Genomic DNA, 22,407 nt, shown 5'->3' on the forward strand with positions numbered 1-22,407 from the left:
GATTATTCAAACAGTTTGTTTTTGATTTTGAAAAAATAAAACACTTTGAAACTGAGAAATCTGGAATTTCCCCCCAAAAAAAAAACACAACATTTTCAAATAGAAAGTAACGTAAAAATATGTATCCAGCTGTTCTTTAAAATTTCTATAAAACATTAAATTAATAAATACTTAAAAAAAGATTGATTTTATATATATATATATATATATATATATACATACATACACACACACACACACACACACACACCGGTTTATAGTTTCAACTCGCTTATATAAGTCGGGAGATCGTTTGACCAAAAAATCAAAATCACGCTAAAAATTAATTGCACAGTCCTTATGTTAACCTTTTCCACGCGGGTCGAAAAGTAAAAACGTAAAACGTTAATGATGGGATTCGACACGGCCCCCTCCCATAGCAACGATCATCATAGCGACGATACTAACACTAATACTACTTCTAATACTAACAGTGCTGATACCACCAGACCCATCGGAGGGAGAGAGTGCAGGCCTCTTTCTCGTCTGCCATGGATTGAACAGGACTTGCGTCACTCCTCCAGTCATCACGCTCGCACTCAGAGAGGAGAGCCGTCGCGCTGGGCCGCGCTGCGATATTACAGAGCGTTGCCTCACGCCGGTGGTGGGGTTACGACAGTGGAACGGCGCTCTTCCTGTAGCTTTGGGTGCGGAAGCGGAGTCGACGGAGCGGAGCGCGCCGGTGAAGCGGTACTCGCCCCGTATTAGAGAACGGAACAGGCGAGAGCGGAGTTCCCCTCTCTCAACGCCAACTCAGAAGAACCCGCTCGACAGAGCATCATGTAAAGGGAGAGGGGTTTCAAACCATGGTAACCGTTCTCTGGGGAGGAGGGGGGGTCTCTAGGGGTTTGAGTCCCAACTGACAAAAATTAGAAACATTACAGAACGTCTGTTGGTTTTTTTTTTCATCGTCACCCAGATTCAGATGGTGTGTGTGTGTGTGTGTGTGTGTGTGTGTGTGTGTGTGTGTGTGTGTGTGTGTGTGTGTGTGTGTGTGTGTGTGTGTGTGTGTGTGTGTGTGTGTGTGTGTGTGTGTGTGTGTGTGTGTGTGTGTGTGCGTGCGTGTTAGTTCCATGGCGCTAGCTGTACATACCGTTCTGCAAGGTCTGGCGGCCTCCGGACAGCACACCAATAGGTAACGTCCCGGTGGGGGTCAGCCCCTTCAGCTGTAACACACTCTCGTTCTCCTCTCTGACACACACACACACACACACACACAAAAAAGAGAATATTTAAAATGATTTCAATGGCATGAACCCGGTAAATAGGACAGCCATTGGCTGAGTGCCCCTAAGGTTCTAAATGATAATCATGGGTTGAGATCCAGCGAGGTATGCCGTTTGTTTAGACTTGAGAAACCGGCATTAGAGCAACTTCAACAAGCTTCTCAAAATGGTGGTCAACCACCTAAAGTGAACACAGTGGTGCACGCTCCATACCTCAGCACAGAGGAGACACAAGCCCCCTATAGTGAACACACGATCCCCCTAAAGTGAACACACAATCCCTCTAAAGTGAACCCATGAGCCCCCTAAAGTGAATGCACACAAGCCCCCTAAAGTGAACACATGAGACCCTAAAGTGAACACACACAAGCCCCCTAAACTGATTACCCAAGCCCCCTAAAATGAACTCACGAGCCCCCTAAACTGAACATAGTGGTGCAGCTCCGTACCTCAGCACAGAGAAGACGCGAGCCATCTTCCCGATGGCCCTGATCTTATTCCGGATCACCTCCTTCCTCACAGCCGGGGTTCCACCTGGGACACACCAGGGGGGGGAGAATAGTTTAGGAGACAAGCAAATATTCAATATTTGTTTGTCGTCATGTGCACATCAAGAGAAGAATGAGCAGAAGTCACCATGGGCAATGCAATGAATTTTTTTTTATTGTATTGTGCACACACACACATTAAATTGTCACACAAGTGTGTTTCAGTGTCGTGTAGTGCCTACGTTCTGTGTCTGTCTGTAGTTCACCTTGAGCAAAAAGCAGGTGTTTAAAAGGAAGTGAGCACTAATATTCAAGTATTCCCTACAAGTGGCTTTAGATAGAAAAGCGACGGATATGAGTAAAAAGCAGGTGTCTAAAAGGAAGTGAGCACTAATATTCAAGTAATTTAGGCAAAGGGGACATTTACTCCAACACCAGCATAATGACTTAAGTTCACTCAGTTAGGGTTAGTTGACGGTTAAAAGGTTTCAGGTTTGATCCCTTGATCCCATCACTGAACGAGATTAAAACACTAACACCCAAAAGTTAATCCACCCTAAATGAGCTCTCACTCCATCTCCCACACAGCCATGCTTGGTAATCTTTAACAGATTGCATTGTTCTTCAACTCATTTTCCCAACCAGAATTCCTGCAACTACAAATATCCTCCACCCAAAAGACCTGCCGGTGGAATTAGCTTAATTTAATAAAACTCAATCACACTTGTCGCAGGACCAGTCAAGGAGAATTAGTCTTCTAATAAAAACAACCAGGAATATACCCTTTATATAAATGGTGAAAGGACTGCATTAATATTGCACTTTCATCCAAGGCGCGTTACAATATTGCCTGACATTCACACACCGACGGCGGTGTCAGCCATGCAAGGCCACAGCCAGCTGGTCAGGAGCAGTCAGGGTGAGGTGCTTTGCTCAGGGACACCTAAAACACCTGGCTAGGAGGAGCCGGGGATCGAACTAGCAACCTTGCTGTTACCAGCCAACCCACTCTACCTCCTGAGCTACTGCCGCCCCCATATATCATCAGTCATCTTACGGGACGAGGGGGGGGAAGAGTCAAACCTCCCCGGCTAAGCCACAGACTCAAAGAGAGAGCGTTGATCACGTGACCCGTGCAGGAGCAGCGGGGAAGGAGGCTCTCCTGCTCCCGCCCCTCTAGGCTGCCATGTAGCCCCGACCAATCAGAGGAGGAGCAGGGCAGAACTGGCGGCGCCAACCCTCTCCGCAAGACCCTGAGAGGAGCCGACGCAACAGCACCCAGAGCCCCTCTAGAAAATGGTTGCCTCAGTTTTTGTTTGGTTCCTCTCGCTCTTTTGCTCTCTCTCTCTCTTGTCTCGCTCTCTTTCTCTCTCTCAAGGATGAACTCTGCTTGAATACGTTATCTGTTCAAGGAGATCCACCGCAGAGTTAGTTGCCAAGACAACTTGAATTCTCCCTTTTCTTTTTTTTCAGTGTTGGCTTGCTGTTCCTGACCGAGTCCCTCTGCTGGAGAGAGGGGGGGGGGGGCTTGAAGGCCAGCAGAAGGGCTATGTCTCGTAACTCCCTGTGTGGATTGATCCCTGATTCCTGGGTTCCCTTAGTTTGTCTTGTCCCGTATCATGAGAATGACGAGTATCAAGAGGGTGTCAAAGCATCCCCCCCCCCCCCCCCCCCCCCAAACTTCGGCGTGATTGAAAATGTGGGATTAGCCGCGTTGCCGATAAGCACGCTCTGTGTTACAGGACTTATCGCCATAGTTACCGAGGATCCGAGGTGGAAAACTCGGCACCGTGCCGTGACTACACCCCAGAAACATCCCATCATACTGATAATGACACCGGTGATGACAAATCGTGAGCAACGCTGGAAATTCGCTACTTTCAAACGCATCCACCAAACAATGTCCTCAAAACATCCGTACAAAGTATAATTGAGCAAAGATAAGACCACAGAAAGAACCCCAGCAAACAGCATACAAGTCAATACTGGAGCAGCTCAATAGTGGTGCTGCCCGACTTCCAAAAAACACCCTAATAGAGTGCAGAAGCTACAGGGCTTAACTCAGACACAACCGTCAGTTGATGGTTCTAGTTGGGCAGTCAGTGCTTTGCAATACTCTCCCACATTGTGGCCAGTGGGGTCAAGACCACTGATCTCTTGGCTCCAGGAGAGCATCTGGAATGTATGAAAGAAACTAAACCGGGGTGGGGACCACCTGCGTGTGCGTGTGAATGTGTGTATGTGTGTATATGTGTGTATGCGTCTGTCAGAGTGATTGTCTGTTGGGGTGAACTGTCCCTTTAAAAAACCTGAACACACAGAGAACATGTTTGAGTGTGCGCGTGTGTGCGCGCACGTGTGTGTGTGTGTGTGTGTGTGTGTGTGTGTGTGTGTGTGTGTGTGTGTGTGTGTGTGTGTGTGTGTGTGTGTGTGTGTTTGCGTTTGTGTGTCGGTCGTACCCTCGCATGTATCGTCACCCTCCGACATGAGCTCGTCATCGGAGCAGATGTTCAACACGTTGACCAGCATCTCCGTCACTAGTGGGAGACAATGAAAACATGTTAAGAACATGTTAAGAACACGCCAACTACACGCGTCACCCACCGAGGCCACTTGCAATGAACAGGTCGGCGTTTTAAAACATGTTTTTAAGGTGCGTTAAAGGAGCCCTATGTCGATACCAGGTGTGCTGTTGATTAGCTATTACAAGCCATTTCTCCATCCCCTTTTGTGACATCACAAGTGTGAGTCTCCACCCAGAGCCGTGATTGGCAGATCCGCTGAAAAGGCGATATATAATGCATACTCAGCATCACACCTCAAATTGGGGCTCATTAAAAAAAAGAAAGAAAAAAAACACTTCTTTTTTTTATCAAATATTTTACAAGGTAATTGTTGACAAGTCGTGGTAAGACATAAGCATACATAAGTAGGCGTGACCAATGATGTTTATAATGGGCTTCCCAATGCACGCACTATATATTTATGGAAAGGAGCAATTCATGAATAAATAAATAGGCACTTATAGAAAATCAATTTCACACCAGTGGAAATAATGAGACCACTTTGTTTGGGGATTGGGAGAGCAGAGGGAGGAGGTGAAGTGTACTGGTCTGTAGCACAGTGTGGCGTATCACTCTACTGGTCTGAAGTAGAGGGGCTGGGGTACTGGTCCACATCAGAGACAGGGGGGTTAGGGTACTGGTCCACATCAGAGACAGGGGGGTTAGGGTACTGGTCCACATCAGAGACAGGGGGGTTAGGGTACTGGTCCACATCAGAGACAGGGGGGTTAGGGTACTGGTCCACATCAGAGACAGGGGGGTTAGGGTACTGGTCCACATCAGAGACAGGGGGGTTAGGGTACTGGTCCACATCAGAGACAGGGGGGTTAGGGTACTGGTCCACATCAGAGACAGGGGGGTTAGGGTACTGGTCTACAATAGAATAATGGTTATGGTACTGGTCTACAATAGAATAATGGTTATGGTACTGGCCTGCAGTAGACTGTGGTTAGGGTACTGGCCTACAGTAGACTGTGGTTAGGGTACTGGCCTACAGTAGACTGTGGTTAGGGTACTGGTCTACTATAAGGGTTTGTTAGGATACTGGTCTATAGTAAAGGGTAGTTATGGCACTGGTCTACAGGTAGGGTACTGGTCTTCAGGGGGCCGTGGTTAGGTCCAGGTGTTTAGCTCTACCTTTCTCCCCTACGAAGGGCAGGGACCAGGTGAAGACGTCCATGAAGTTGGGCAGCCAGTATGGATGAGGAGAGCAGTTGAACTGGCGGATGTTCATCACATTGTTCTCATACTTCAGCACCGCCGCTGTGGGGGGAGGGGGACACACACACACACACACACACACACACACACACACACACACACACACACGTGTATATTCACGAGGCCAGGAGCAACCCTTGTTGCCAAGGTTTCCATTAAGCGTTGCCATGGTTTCCGGTGCACATAAAAAGAATAGTCCTTTTCGCTTACCTTTGTTATTGTATACGTCCAGGTAGTTAGGGGCAGAGAAGATGGTGATTAAAGATGGGAAGCCTGTTGTTTGACTTTTTCTGTACATTCGATACCTGACGAGAAGGCAGAGAGAGGACAGTCATGGCACTATACGGGATAAACGAAAAACTTTATTCAAATACATTCAAAACCCAATCGAGGAGAGACATTAAAAAAAGAATACTGTGCAGTACATATGGTATATCTATATCAATACATAAATGCAGACATTTAGTCTATTATCAAACTGTGTTTTGGACAGTGTTTGGTACGTACCCAGCGTCTTGCGCCTCGTGAGCTCGTATTACTGACAACAGATTATTGTTCATCAGGAAGTCACATACTGCAGGGTAACTGAGGAACAAACACATACCGGGATGTAGAATCAAACTACCAAAGCTTTATACATGCACAGCACATTTCACGAAAAAACACAATGGGGGAAGTGGGTAAATGCACACAACAGTAACAAGAAATACAATTTGTTTAACAAAATGGTAACAATAACAGAGATACATTTGAGGTACAGCGGTTGACTAGGTCATCGAAACAAATCTCCAGAGATACAAAAAACAAGGTACGCTTTAAGAATACGGAAAAAATAATGTCAGACTATACGACACCGTCAGGGTCTCTGGCAGACTGTTCCGGAAGCCAGGACAATAGAGCTGTGCATATTGTCTTCAATATATACAAAATCATGAACACATCTCCATTCACTGGTTTGCCTGCGTTTACTTGCTTTTCTGACAGTATTTTCCGGTGGACCAAGGCTAATAGAGAGAGCGATTCGCTGGGATATTACATGCACGAATATGCAGGTCAAACCCACTGCAAGCTCTTTCCAATGACCTTGGCCCCTCCTGAGAGTGAAGGCTTTTAGAGCTGAATGCCATATGGAAATCATGGCAACAGAAAGAAAAACAGTCCTCAATTGCCAGGAGGTTGACACAGAATATATAACCTGTGTTTCATACTAAATGCAACCTTTACAAGATATACACAATATAAACACGGTTCAGCTCAATCTGGAAACGACTGAGCTAATGCCGGCTCGTGTGAGAGGATTTCACACAGGAGGCTCCAAGCCTGAGGGTACTGGGTTCGATCCCCAATGTCTGCAGCCTATGTGGTCGCATCGGTTTTGGCTCCGTAATAATGGTTACGGACCAGCGTTGGGTATAAGACTAAAAAAAGTTAATGATGACCGCAAACCACAAAAGACTCACTTGTTCAGAGTTCACCTAGACTCTGTATAGCCTCCCCCCTTATACCCCCAGACCACTCTTACGCACTTGTTGTATTTTGTGAGTCCTGGCACTTAATGTACACACTTATTGTATACTTAAAAATAGTACTTCGCATTGTGTAACGTCTTATCCTAGCTGTCTTTGTTGTAGGGTCTGTGATGTCCTGTATACTGGAATGGGTTAACCTAAAGATTGTGAGTGCTTGGCACTTGGTCACATGAACATCCTTACTGTACCGACAGCTATATATTGTTTCCCTTCTTCTGACAAATGTACTTATTGTAAGTCACTTTGGATAAAAGCGCCTGCTTCATGCCCTTAATCCAAATCATTACCAAGCAGACCATGAACCAGAACGGAATGGGTCGCGCTCTGTAGTCTGGTCAAAGGAAGAAGAGGCGGAGGAGGAGGTGGTGAAGGAAGACGAGGAGGAGGAGCTGGTGGTAAAGGAGGAGGAGGTGGTGAAGCAAGACGAGGAGGTGGTGAAGGAAGAGGAGGAAGAGGTAAAGGAAGCGGTGGCGGAGGAGGAGGAGGAGGAGGATGTAAAGGAGGCGGTGGAGGAGGATGAGAAGGAGGTAAAGGAAGTGGTGGTGGAGGAAGGGGTGGAGGAGGAGGAGAAGGAGGTAAAGGAAGGGGTGGAGGAGGAGGAGGAGGAGAAGGAGGTAAAGGAAGGGGTGGAGGAGGAGGAGGTAAAGGAAGCGGTGGAGGAGGTTAAGAAAGCAGTGGAGGAGGAGGAGGAGGAGGTGGTAAAGGAAGGGGTGGAGGAGGAGGAGGTAAAGGAAGGGTTGGAGGAGGAGGAGGAGAAGGAGGTAAAGGAAGGGGTGGAGGAGGAGGAGGAGAAGGAGGTAAAGGAAGCGGTGGAGGAGGTAAAGAAAGCAGTGGAGGAGGAGGAGGAGGTGGTAAAGGAAGCGGTGGAGGAGGAGGAGGAGGTAAAGGAAGCAGTGGAGGAGGAGGAGGAGGAGGAGGAGGAGGAGGAGGATGAGATACCTGTAGAAGTAGGAGCACCCCCGGACGCTGTTGTGGCAGAAGTGCTCCTGGGTCTTCTCCGAGCCGTAGTCCTCCCCGGGGTCCGACCACAGCAGGTCACACATGGGCCCGAACGCCGGCGGCTCTTTGAAGCGGTCCAGCTAGGAAAACAATAAGAGGATTTACTGTGAAACCCAATTAACAAGGAGCTTTCCACGCGGAACAATAACCGCGCTAAGCCGATTAGGACGATTAGACGGCCCGTAGTAATTAAATGGTTATACATCCCAAGTCAGGTCACAGCTTACCATACCGGATCACTTTGGCAACCCAACAAACTCTCGCCAAAGATAATTCCACAACGGTAAAACCTAATTTAGTTGCCGTGGGTGCACCGAGCCAGTAAAACAGTCACAGTAATCACGGCCCCTTTGCAGCGCTGCAATTGGGGGGGGGGGATGCAAGCCATCGAAGCCCTTAGACTGTCCACGCAATTCACCAACCGCTGTGACTTTAAATTTTGGTGTGTACTTATTAGCCGATTTTGCAGCCAGTAAGACAATTCAAGCGTGTTTTTAAAAACACTTTTTCCCCTTCTCACATTCTCACACCAGCTGTAGTATCGACCAGCTCTTCAATAGACTACTGGTCAGGGGGGGGTTTGACTCATGAAGCAAACCCCTAAAGCCCTAGCTGCTCAATAATAACAAACTATCTAATAAGAATGCTTTGGATCAAACTGTGTTTTTGCTTAATGTCTAAATAACAAATTAAAGACTGAAAACACCCTCAACAGTATCGGGAAGGCATCCAACCAGCAACCCACCGGTCCACCGACCTGGCTCTACCGCCTTAGCTACCAGTTTCATAATCTAACACAAGAAGCTTTGAACCAAAGCCAACAGTGAATTAAGAGGCCTGTCACTCATGGGCCAGTAGGGGGCTCTTAAGCGACGGGCTATCGCAGTAGGGGCCGCCTACTCGAGGATGCCTGCAAGCTTAGCGTTCATTGTGAGATTGAACCCGGGACTTTTTCACCCTAACCCCTAGAACTATCCTTCCGAACTCCATACCAGGTTTTTGTTCAGCCGCTTGAATTAAAAAGGGGACATATCATACCGCCAGGTGTAAGTATGGTTAGTGTTTCCACCTAGATGCACGACGGATAGGTCAGCAACGTTGGCTACAGTGCACTGGGTAGGCTGGTAGACTGATCTATCCAGCACACATCTAGGCGGACACGCCCACTTGTGACATCAGAAGAGGCAGATTTCCAAAACGGCTAATCACACCCACATCTGGTGGTATATTAGGTCACCTTTTAAGCTGAAAGTCTGCACTTCAATTGCATCTTGATTGTTTTCGTTTCCAATCCATCGTGGTGGCGTACAGCAACTGTATGTGTGTGGCTTACCTTGCGTATGTCATCCAGACAGGTGATCTCGGGGCTGAGACCCCCGTGGACGCAGAGGAACTGCTGGTTCAGGAGGGCGGCCAGGGGCAGGCAGTCGAAGGCCTCCATGCAGGCATCGTACACTCGCTCAGAGTACTTTATTTTACCTGCGAGGGGCCACACACGCACACACACACACACTTTATGAATGCATGGACATTGGAAGACACAGCGCCATGCACTCCTGGAACGTTGTAACAGCCGGCATGAACTACGTGCACATACCAGGGAACCCGCAGGTTGCAACAAGTTTCAGCGACACCTTAAAATCAATTGCCGTACCGAGTTCCAACCATTGTCGGCAGGAGTCTTTGATTCCAGCGGCAGTGCAAGAAGCTGCTCGCTCGTGCAACATAGAAATTTGGCACAACATAATGAGCACCGACATTCTTTAGTATTCACTGGAATTATCGAACACAAGTTTGGCAAATGTATTCTTTGTTTTCTATCGCCATACAGCCCCACCTAAAACTAAATAAGACTTGCACAAATAAACACTATACTTTTTCGTACCTTTTAAGGGCTTACATTAGTCATTTATGAAGTTAATCATTGTCAATAACTTGCGGGGAAGGACCCTGTTTATATTAACAGGAGGAGGAACTGTACAACACAGAACAATAGCGGGAAAGGCTGGAGAAGGTACATGGAAATAGGGGTGTTGGTCATAAAGCAGGAAAGCAGCATCAGGTATCATGTTGAAGAACAACAAAGACTGCCTGCTGCAAGGGTCATCATTAGGCTAGGGATGGGAAATTAACAGAACTTCAACCCTGGGAAAATGTAAACTAATATGGTTCATAGACACTTCACAATTAAAATACAGTATTAAGATATTTTAGAAATTCGACCACAGGCACCATGACAAATATGACAGGTGCCACTGATATCAGCAAGACGTTGACCCCGTGAACGTGCGAGAAGACCACCGCCACTCACATTCCTGTTTGAAGGTGAAGTACTCTGTGAGGTGTCTGCACTCGTGGTTCCCCCGCAGCAGGAACAGGGTGTTGGGGTGGTTGATCTTCAGGGTCCATAAGAAGAGGACACACTGCACAGGGGGGAGACACGCAGACAGAGAGAGACAGACAGAGAGACAGAGAGAGAGACCGAAACAGAGAGATAGACCGAAACAGAGAGACAGAGGTAGACCGAAACAGAGAGACAGAGAGACAGAAACAGAGAGAGAGACAGACAGACGTTAACAGAGAGAGAGAGAGAGACAGACCGAAACGAAGAGAAACAGAGAGAGACAGAAACAGAGAGCATGAGAGAGAGAAAGAGAGAGGAGAATGATTAATATTTGATTTATTGAACTACATGCTGGTTTTGTTTTATATTATGATCGTGGTTGGGAGCCTCAAAAGGTAAGAATTGTGAATTGTTATAAAAAGGTGCTGTAGGCAAGATTAAAGGGCCATAATTTGAGTGTAATTTGTTAGAGATCCCATAGCAATCCGTCAGCCATTAGTGAGTGAAATGCTCTGTGACAATATCATCTCTGGTTGACTGCGGCTGCCTCGGTACGAGACCATTTAGATTTCAGCCCACTCCCTGCTGATTTCTGAACCAATCAGGGCATCTCTTCCCTGATTGGTTCGGGAATCCCATCTCGCCTGTCCGTCACATGCCTGCCCACGGTGTTACCATAGCTCCACCACAGGTGCGCGAATGCAGCACTACTCAATATCAAGAGAAACTAGGGAGGGAATAAAGCAGCAGAGGGGTTCGTTTCTCCTTTATCTCTGCTCCTTCAGCTCTTTTACACACTCTCCCTTTACAACTCTCAAACCAGCTTTTAAAAAAAAAAAAAAAGAAGTAGGTTTTCATTTGCCACCACATGGAGACAGACTTCGCTAGAGCCAGACCTCAATACAGTCACATTGCAGTGATCAGCAGAAAAAGTTACGGGTTGAAGCCCAAATGTCCCCAAAGTATGACCTGAACAAGAAAGCGCCCCAGGTCTACCTGCTCCCTAAAGACACAACTATAGCCTCTGCCAGTCACTTTGGATGAAAGTCGTCTGCTAAACGACTTTTAACCCGATTAAAACAATAGCATTCATTTGTTCCACTCCTCCACATCATTCCACATCTCTCGTTTTAATCTTTAGTTAGCGTCCGGTACTTTCGGCAGTGACACAATCGTTCCCTATCTGGGATTGATAAACACCTTATCCAAGGGATTCTTTTTAATTAACAATACGCAGGAGAAAGACAGAGAGACCCAGAAAGATAAATCATGTTTGGGCATCGCGGTTCCACCACGGCTCACCACGGCTCACCACGCTGCCCTGAGACGCTCTCAAAGTGGGACAGGGGAACCACAAGGCAGCATCCAAGGCTGATGTTAAGACTTATTAATAGGCTTGTTTCTGTGGAAACAAGCCTGGCGTGTGGGGACGACGGAGACAAACCTGTTAAGATCTTCTTAGTCTTATTTTCTATTCCTTTGCACTAACCGGTCATTTCAATACTTTCAGTGTTCAGCGGTTGATCCAGTGAGTCACGGCGGTATTTGAACCAACAACATCTGGCGCTCGGGGTCAAAGTCAAATGTTGGAAATTGGGATTATGAAAGCATTCGTTCGGGGGGGGAGAAGGGGAGGGTAGTTTCCTGCAGCACTTTCGCCTCCCCAAAGCCAGAGACCAAAAACGACTTTATAAAGTGGCATGTCAAAAAAGGTATGCAGAGGGGAAGAAAGACCACACACAACAAATTCCAATATCCCATCCCTACACTAACTGAATTACGGTACAAAGACGCCCCCGGCCTCGGTGGGATTCGAACAGACAACCTCCTGCACCCGAACACCGAGTCGAATGATTCTAATGGTTTGCAGCTGCGATTATACAGAAATGGTGTTGTGGGGGGCCCGCACTGGGCAGCAGCAGGGCCTTACCTCGATGCTGAAGTAGCCCCGGTCTACGTAGTCCCCCAGGAACAGGTAGCGAGTGCTGCTGGGGGAGCCGCCCACCTCAAACAGCTTCATGAGGTCAAAGAACTGCCCGTGGACATCTCCACACACTGGGAACACACGCACGCGCACACACACACACACACACACGTAAAAGACACACACACACACGTAAAAGACACACACACACACACACACAGACACACACACGTAACAGATGAGACATAGGCATCACAGCAGGATGAAGCGGCTAGATCCATCCTGCTCCTAGGTGATTTCTACAAATTGCCTTCCGTATCTTTAATGACTGAATTAATTCATTGCGAGCCCCTTTGGATAAATGCATCGGCTTACTAACATAACAGAATAAAATAAAGCTAAACTGGAGGATTAGACACTTGCGGATAAATGGATATCTTCAGATGTATCTATATATTCATCTATCTATACATACATTACAATACTTTATAATACATTCTCTGCATTTATAAAATATACATTCACGTCTGTACTGCAACAGCAGCTATTTATGAAGAAATGCAACATGAAAATGAATGTGTCGCTCAATGTGCACTCGAATCAAGATAAAACCAGGACGAGGAAACGATGGCTGTAACTAACAACAAGAAAACAGCCAGATTGTACTGCTCTATTTAGTGATAAGAAGAACACTGAGGTACTGTACTACACTAACCGGAACGCAGCCAAAGCTAACCAGACTGCAGAGTGCTGCTGCTGTTCCAGCACTCGTACGTCCCTGCTTTTCAACAGGCATGCAAAACACCCACACCGCACATTACCCACTCACTGCCCACACTATCACTCTGCTGCAATCTTCCTCCAGAATACCAGTTCAACACGACTTTTTTTTTGGCGCATTGTTGCAGCCCAGTCCTGATGTGAATTAACAAAAAAGAAGGGCCATCATTGTCTCCGAAATAGAAAGGAGGCACCCCATAATACAGTAGAAGTGTCATTTTCCCCCACTGTGAAGGAAGCCAGACTTATCGGAGGCTCTCCGATAACCACGAAGAGCAGCTCGCTGTGGCCCAGGGGTCGAAACCCCGAAGGGATTGAACCCAAAACCCATTGTGTTGGGCGTCGAACACCCGATAGTCACTAAAAGCAGACGAGATCTACTCCATTGATCCCAGATAGTACAATCAGGCGCTTGCTCCGCCACCCCGTTTCCTTACCCCGCCCTGACACTAAAGACTTGGTTATGGTGTCACGTTGACGCAATGCAAGGGGGTTTACTGACCCATCACGTCCTTGCGGACCCTCCTTGCATCCACCGCAAGGGCCTAATGTGCGCCTCCCACAGATAGTAACCTTGGGTCAAGGCGATGCAGCAGCAAGGGCTGTGATTGGTCCGCTACCCAAAAACCCGACGCATAACAAAAAAACTGTAGACTGCGTCGAAGCGTCGACGTGGAACCATAGCTGAGCCTTAACCCCCTTTCTCTAGCAACAGTCAACGCCACAACACCCAGAGATCATCCCACGTTGTTGTTGACGTTGTCGTTTGTGTTCCGACCCAGCGTGTCCATAAGGCCCCACCTGTGATGGGGGCTTCCACCTCCAGCATGCAGGTCTCCTGCCGCAGGATGCTGGCGCCGTCGTTGATGATGCGGAGCGCCGCCTCCTCCTCCAGCCTCCCCTCCTTCACCAGATGGCCCTTCAGCACTTCCACGCTGGGCTTCCCGTCCACGTACAGGTCGCCCACCGTCAGGGCCGTCCCCGGGGGGTACGGCACCGCTGAGGAGGGGGACACAAACACACAGAGAAACATGGACAGACACAAACACACGGACACACACACACACACACACACACACACACACGGACGGACACACACAGACGCGGACGGACACACACACACACAGACCAAAAAGAGGGGAACCAACAGAGGACACAGAGAGAAATAGAGAGAGAGGGTTAAAATTATGTCAGCGCTGGTCCCGTGTTGAAATACTTCCAACCCACTTATTCAGGATTGGGGAGCCATAAAGTCAGATGCATGACTGAACTTGCGTGTCAAACTCTTAAGCATGTAACGGGGGGGGGGGGAAAGAAACAGTGCCGTTATGTGTGGTAGTGTTATTCTATTAAACGCCGTAGCCGTGTCATAAACGCCAAAATCCGTGTGGCGCAACGTGAAAGACATCACACCGTTAGCCACGCTGCACACTTGAATTATGGATTCATTATTTTCCCCCTCAAATTCAACCACGGCTATTTCCTGTTCCCTTTGGGTTCTCCTTCTGTTGATTCAAAACGTGAATCATGCCATTGCAATTCGCCTTCACCACAACCTTTATTTCACACGGACAGCTCTGCTAAGCAAGCCCTGGCTCACCAGCCCGCACTGTTGATACAAGTTACAATGGGAGAGCTGCTTGATTAAAAGAATAAATCACTTGGGTACGGCAACTGATATTTTATTATTATTTAATAACAGAACAGGAATCCTAAAGTTACCATTGCGTCAACATGCCGTGTGTGTGTGTGCGTGTGCGTGCGTGCGTGTTGGCCCTGCGACCTGCTGAAACCTGCACATACCAAGGAGAGCTGCCAACCTAAATACGAACCACCCTTCTTGTACAGACACCGAATTCACACAACACTCTCCTGGATCCCCTCGATAACATAATGCGCCCGGCCATGTTGTTCGGATGATGCAGCCTAATGACCTTCTCTCACAGGTTTAGTAGTATCTTAGCACGGGGGGGAAAGCCTGACGCACCGGAATAGACTTATGAGCTACTAATGTAACGTGTGCGTGATGCCAGTGTTCGCTTGGTGGTGTTGTTTCCAGAGGTCATACAGCAAACCCATCAACCCATCCTTTTCTAAGAGTCATAAGGCTCTCTTTGAATAAAAGCGACTTGGTCCCTTTAAAATACAGGAGCTGAGCAGGAATAAGGGGTGAGAGGGATCCTGACCAAAGGGATGCGAACATTGGGGTTTGGCTGGGACTCAAACCCCCTCCCCCGCACTAGACGACCCCAGCCCCCCCCCAACAACGTACACAGATCCACTTCATATTTATTGGAACGCCGCCCAAAAAATTATGCCGGCACATATGTTCATATAATTAAGATCGTGCAGGCACCATCTGACAGTAGTGAAAATCGGACTGGGTGGGATGGAATATTCCAAGGACAAAGTAGTACTACACCAAGCCCAACACATCCAACAACTGGGTGTTGAGTCACATCGTCAGGGCAAAACCCAACAGTGTGAATTCACACATACACCCTGTTGTCACGCTCTCAGTCCCCGCTCTTAGCAAGCAGGAGTGCTGCACTACTTTCAGTACTCTATCCCCCGCCATCAATTTGGCAATCACGCACAAACAAATGTGCAAACGCACACCCCCAAACGCGGCAGGCACACAGACGAAAACGAGAACCCACACACACACACACATGCAGACAATTCCCTGGACGCCTTGCCTTCATTCTCATAGACTGAACCTATTTCAGTGAGCGTCTGAAACGCTGTGGTGCAGACACAGAAACCAAACCAGGTCGCGGGATTGGCCAATCATCTCTGAAGCCTGTGAACTGGTTCACGTTCGGATCCGTTGGTCATTAATTAATTGAGTTCTAGTGCGAGACACTAACCGCCGAAACAGGAGAGGTTACGCTGTAGTAATAGCTACTACCGATGTGATGGCGTGAAGTTATGGCATATGCTAATACACGCAGCGATGCATAACTGAGGAAAGGTTTATGATTAGCATTATTCCCTTATTGAATATATTGAAATCAGCAGTTTGCAATAGATCATTGAACCAACACATTGTTTTAGAAATGTTCACTTCCTGAGCAAGTGCTGGTTACCTATAAATATCTGTGATCGGTGACGTCAAAAAACAAATTTGTTTTTTGCCCGACCGGACTGTTTTGAGTGACAGGAGGACCCTGCATGCATTGATTGACGGCTTCCCCTTCACATACTCTGTGAGGTGGTGATGGGGGGGTGCGTGTCCTACGTCATGCTAAGAATGCTGTTCTTCGGGGCGTGCCCGCAGCCCCTATGTATTGTGACAGGCTTTACACTCATGAACTTTATACATGGAGGATGGGAATCCTGGTAGGTGGGAGTGTTTATATGTGCATGTGTATGGTGTGTGGTGTGTGACCAAAAACCATTCCAAGGGGCCCAACACAACCATAAATGTCTGCTATGCAATAATAAAAAAGGATCATTAAATGTGCTAACCACTGCCACGCCTGTAGCATCCTACAGCTAATCTGCACTCCATCAGATGCTTACTTGTGTTTTGTATCAGTCTCATTTGTAACACGCTTCAGATCCGAGTATCTGCTAACATAACTGAATGTAAAATGCCTACCCAGCAATTTGCACAACATAAATCTTCCACTGAATTACTGTACATTTCCTTCCCTGGTATTGAGTCAACAAATACGTTCAAAAAAGGAAAAACAACAGTGTGTGAGGAAAGCTTTTCTCCCGGGGACGGGCAAGAGTAATAGAGTACTCTGTGTACTAGGGACCACCTACACAAGCAGCATAATTTCTCATCTGTTACATAAGATTTCTCTCTCCCGAATCTTGCACGTTCATAATTCATATAAGGCCTAACCCACACTGGGTCCTAAGCTAATCACACATCCCGATACTGCCTGCTAAATAGACGGGGCTCCGCAGGGACCATTTAGTGATTACAGAGGATTATATTTTCAATTGATTTTAAAGACTTGATACTTCTTTGAAGAGCCAAAAATTAAATGGTCAAATTCCATCTGAAATGCACCTATTTCTTTAGTGCACCTTGAGACAAAAAGAGTCATCTGAGAGCCCTGACTCTATAATTCCCTGAACAAGCCGCTAAAAAGATACTAATCATTTGCACGAACAATTGCACAATTAGTCCCTCAAAAGATCAAGATTACCAACAAACAATCAAATCACAAGAATGCTTTGTTAACATTGGTGCATGTTGCAAGGGGCATGTCTTCACAAGCAAAAGCAGTGTGGTGAGACACTGAGACACGCCTTTTCCAGAGACAAGGATTTACTCCAAATCTACATTTTGAGCTCATTGCCGGGTGGTTTTTACCCAAATGTGTGACCACAATACAAAAGGCACTAACATTGGTTTGTAATAAAAGTTAAGCTTAATAAAAGGCTAGTATTCCAAAGTACCGCACACTACAAAACAGCACTGCAGGTCACGACAGTATAGCATAAACGTCATACAACTAGCTGCTTATGAACCTACTAGGGCGGTGCGGTTATTTATATATCCATTTGAATATTTTGTTTTGAATGTGGTCAGTTGGTTTTTTGTCCACAGCACACTGCAGTGAAAGCTTAAAAACATGTGTTAATCTTGTTTCCTCTATTGCCTAACAGTTCATTGTTTGTGTTTTCACCTTCATGTTGTCATTTCCATTTGTCAAATCTACTCCTCCTCCTTACCTGCAAGCCCTCCCATACGGTGTAGGATTATCAAGCAACTGCTTAATAGCAGTTCCTTAGCAGCTCTGCCATTCTACATTGAAATTAATTTTGACTTGGAGTCCAACCACAACTCTAACTGTACCCTCTTAAACAATAAGAATATCCCAAACGATAAGAAGTACTGGCTAGTTGTTTTTGTAAGCCTCCTTAATAGTACGACCTCCTTGCAATGTCCCTGGTGCATCAATTATGAATGAGGGCAGAATCCCTACACAAAGTCCCTGATTGCAAATGCTAGACCTGATTCAATTACCAATCAGTAAATAAGCAGTACACAGCACAGAGGAAGACTAGAATCATTGCCCACGCGCTACAGGAGGAGAAAAGAGACTGTGGAGGAGGACTGAACTCTGGCTTGGCCTGTGAGGACGACCTGGGCTTTCTGAACAGTGGGGGTGGTAACACCACCGAGTTGAGTAGGATTGTGTGTGAAAACGTGTCACTTCTCCTCCCTGGGTTGGATTACACCTGAGCTCAGCCATGAAAACATTATGTAGTTATAAATCATTAAATCTATCCAACAATAAATGCATTACACACGCCTACCCTCAAATATTGACGTAGCTATTTCATTGCATATCACTCTATACATATTGTAGTGCTGCATTCTATATACCATCACCATTAGCATAGACAGAGTACCTGATGTTCTACATGAATAAAATATTAGATTTCGTTCTGGACCATAGTTTAATGTCACTACTTGAACAGAGACGTCCCAGGTTGTGCGCGCCTTGTTCGGGTCGTAGAGGAGAGTTCTCTATCCGTCTGGCAATCTCTTAAGAAGGGAGGTTTTAATGGTCTCCCGTCAGCTTTGCCCTTCTAAGCCTCCCTAAACCAATCAAACATACCCACTAAAGCCAACAGACACACCTTGGACTACCAGTGAACGTTCATTCATTCCACAGTGGAACCCCACCTTGTGCACCCAAAAGCACAGTAGTCTGAGAGCAGGCAGGCGGGTCCGGCTCACTCTCCCCTGGCCAGCTGCACACTGCGGCATCGCTGCATTAAGAAGTGTCGTCCACTGAACCAGCACCCGTTCAGCTGCCTGGCTCTAGCCCCAGGTCAGAGACAATGGGGCCTCTGTTTAAAAGAAGCTGTCATCGCACGGTGGCTGTTTCATAAAAAACGACTCCACGTCTCCACGTTCTGTATGTGGCTGACATTTGGCACTCAAAAGAGACACGTTAGCTTCTCTGCTAGGTGATTAGCTCCGGGTTGATTCATTTACATAACCTCGACAGTCTTCCCGGGGGGATCTTCCACGTTATCGTCTACAAGCATTCATTTTACACATATCGACGTATCCTCGGGTGTTCACGCGAAAGTATTACATTAATGAAGTTGGTATGGACAGCGTTCTGATGAGTTGATTGTAACTTCCTGTACCGAGGCAGATAACGAGCAATACTTCAGATAACACTTTGTTTAACACGACATCACGAACCTTTGATGGGTCTCTCCACCGTGGACAGTTTGTTTTGCTCTTTCGTCGACATCTTCCTCTCTTCTGGATAAACACACACACACACCTGAACACGGGTCCCTAACTGGACCAGATATCCCTTATGAGCTAGCTAGCTCGCTAGCCTAGCCGTGCTAGCTAGCCGTGTGTTAGCACCTCGGGATCCTCCTGCGACAGGACCCAGCAGACCTGAGAACACAGCACAGTCCGGGTCCGGATCGCAGTGTAAACCCTAACCTAAGGGGGGGAAGGGGAACCGGGTGGGTCTCGTTCAGCTGCCAGATGAAAAGCTGTATTTTGTCTTCTTAGGGGGGTCTTCTCTCGGGGTGTTGTGGGTGTCTCTAAAGATGCAGGGATGGCAGAGAGAAGAAGAAGTGCTGTCAGGTTATATCGGAGGATGAATCGACTCGTCCAGGAAACGGCTGACTCCCTTCAGGTCCTCACAACGGGCGTCAGATCGTGTGCTGGTCTCATCGCTCGGGTTCTGCGGACGGGGAGCATCTGGTGCAGCAGCAGGCCGTGCGGTGAGGGGAGGCGGGGGAGCTTCGGGATCTGGTCGTGATCCGACGCGTCGTCCAGACTTCTCTTCAACTGTCGGATTACAATAATCCACCTCAAGAGGATTTCCTCCTACAACATGGCTGTGTGTGCCGACGCACAGCGCTGTGGGTAGTGTAGTAGCAGGGTGTCGAGGCTTGTCCGGGTCTCCCGCGGTGGTCATTCACTGTTTACTTTGCTTTGTGACGGGAGGATATCAACGTGAATGGCAGTAGATCACCCGATGCGCAATTAACCCGACAGCGACCACTGCCACTGATTGCCTAGGCATAGTAAATCATTTGAGATATTAATTATTATATTCCATTATTAAAAAATGTATGACATTATAAAACGTACCAAGTAGCCTAGGTCGTTTTGACTGTATAAATAATAATATTAACCTATTTTATGGGGGAACATTTTCATAGCTTAACTATTTTTTAAGCCAACCGCAGGTTGGCTGTGGCATTAATAAACTGCCTGAGGTAGGCTGTTGCACCAATACAAAAAGGTAGCTGACAAATTGTTGCATAAAATGAATGCTGGGCAGATCCGTTTTTATTTGCCCTTTTTATTTCTATTTGCTTTGTTCTCAAGCGACACCCAGAGGCAATTTCATCATTAGATACTATGCAATTACAAGCCAAGCGTCACACTCTCCCGCCTAATAATCACCCATAACAATATTCAACATTCTACTGTTCGATTGATATGGTTGTGTTTTCAAAATGATAAATACAATAGGTATATGGATAAAACAATGGCCCATGATCAACACGTCTTATTTGATGAACCGTGCACACATCGCCCGTTGCAGTAAGCTTATATTGAATCGAATGCATACATAGACATTAGCCTATATATTCTAAGAGCTACCTATAGGGTTCAATCCCCCAACCATTATTTCACCATCTCCCCCTACAAGTGATACCAGGCTCCAACCCCATAATGGGGTTTACATTATGAGTAGCCACATTCGATTCACTTCACAATGTCAACGTCAATAATGATAGGAATGCTACACTACTGGTATTGGTTCATCTTTCAGTAAAGAACGCTTCACCCAAAACAAAACAGAACAACAGCATGATCTTGTGGTCATTGAGGGAAAGTACTCGTTTTCCGTTTTATGTGAACAAAATAATAACGGGACCTTTAAATGCCCTGAACTGCAGGGAAAATCACGCTTAAATGTTCGCAACAAAAAATGACTTATCGTTTTTCTATCCAATCACACTAAAATGTTTGTCTTTGCTTTTTGACAGATCTTTCATCACTCAGCCCCATAAACACATTTATGATCTCATGTCAACTTTTAATACATAGTCTATGAATAGAATAGATCAGACCTTGTTCTTTTTTGCTTATAACTTGAGTGCATTTAATAATTTTGTTTGTCAAAGTCAAGTCATTATAAATGAGTGTATTGTTTGTATATAATCCTTATCACAATTCATTATCTAAAGTGGATCTCAAAAGTCTAAGGAAAGCAACAGGACCAAGACTTTTAAAGGCCAACCGATAATGGCTCAGGATATTCTAAAATAAGTATGAAGGCAAAATCCCAAGATTTCTTTTTTTTTTTGCTATTTCTAGGGTGAAAAATAGTAGCCCAACATATTTTTAACAGCTGTCCGGTCTCTGGTGAATCCCGGGTCTCCAGAGTACCCTGTTTTTTGTCTAAACTACTTCACTGTTTAAGGACTTCTGTCGGACTGGGGGTCCCAATGACGACCCCCCCGCCCCCAGGCTGCTAATTGTTCCACCAACTACCCTCATCCCATCACCTAGTCTACCGCTGTCCTGTTGCGGGACGGCATATATGCAATGAATGATTGGGTTCAATGCATATATCTATCCATGTCCATCCACTTGTAACATCACAAGTGGGAGTGTCCAACCAGATGCATGAACTTTAGCCTAGCAGTGAGTATAGTCCACCAGGAGTTCAACATAGCTCTAGATGGACCCTCCCACCTGCGATGACACAAATGACTACATTTACATTGAGGGCATTTAGCAGACGCTTTTATCCAAAGCGACTTGCAATAAGTACATTTGTCATAAGAAGTGAAACAACATATCGCTGTCAGTACAGTAAAGACGTTCATAGAACCAAGTGCAAGTACTAATAATCGCTAGGCTAACCCATTCCCCGTGTACAGCAATGATAGCAGCTACTAACAGATGCTACACAATTAAGTACTATGAATAAGTGCAATGTAGCTTAGGTGCGTACAATAAGTGCGTACATTAAGTGCCAGGACGTACAACACACAATGGTGGCCGGAAGGGGCTGGGTAGCTATGCAGAGTCAAGGTGAACTCTGAACAGGTGAGTTTTGAGTCTTTTGCGGAAGCTGGTGCGCGACTCTGCGATCCTGACATCGGCAGGGAGCTCGTTCCACCACTGAGGTCCCAAAACATAGAAAAGTTGTGACTACAAATCAAGCCTGACTACAAATCAAATCAAATGATTTGTATATACTATTTACTGTCTAGAGAATAAATGCGGGGATCCAATTTAGATGCAACACCGCTCTCTCCCG

The 22,407-nt window shown here is 46.5% G+C and overlaps 1 protein-coding gene across 1 annotated transcript in view; it reads right to left on the minus strand.

Moving 5' to 3' along the window:
- The window catches only part of LOC307074735 (serine/threonine-protein phosphatase 2B catalytic subunit gamma isoform-like), a 22,597-nt gene extending 2,523 nt beyond the window's left edge, over positions 1-20,074 (minus strand). The window contains exons 1-12 of the mRNA XM_079735006.1: positions 19,302-20,074; positions 13,916-14,113; positions 12,341-12,465; positions 10,378-10,489; positions 9,400-9,545; positions 8,007-8,146; positions 6,046-6,123; positions 5,749-5,843; positions 5,455-5,580; positions 4,213-4,290; positions 1,715-1,799; positions 1,133-1,230 (exon numbers count right to left, since the gene is read on the minus strand). Of these exons, the coding sequence (XP_079591132.1) occupies positions 1,133-1,230; positions 1,715-1,799; positions 4,213-4,290; positions 5,455-5,580; positions 5,749-5,843; positions 6,046-6,123; positions 8,007-8,146; positions 9,400-9,545; positions 10,378-10,489; positions 12,341-12,465; positions 13,916-14,113; positions 19,302-19,353 (1,333 nt within the window). The 5' untranslated portion in view covers positions 19,354-20,074. The remainder of the gene's footprint in view (positions 1-1,132; positions 1,231-1,714; positions 1,800-4,212; positions 4,291-5,454; positions 5,581-5,748; positions 5,844-6,045; positions 6,124-8,006; positions 8,147-9,399; positions 9,546-10,377; positions 10,490-12,340; positions 12,466-13,915; positions 14,114-19,301) is intronic.
- Positions 20,075-22,407: the final 2,333 nt, after the last annotated feature.

Source organism: Pollachius pollachius (assembly GCF_949987615.1).
Source record: "Pollachius pollachius genome assembly, chromosome: 4".
In the NCBI taxonomy this organism is placed as follows: domain Eukaryota; kingdom Metazoa; phylum Chordata; class Actinopteri; order Gadiformes; family Gadidae; genus Pollachius; species Pollachius pollachius.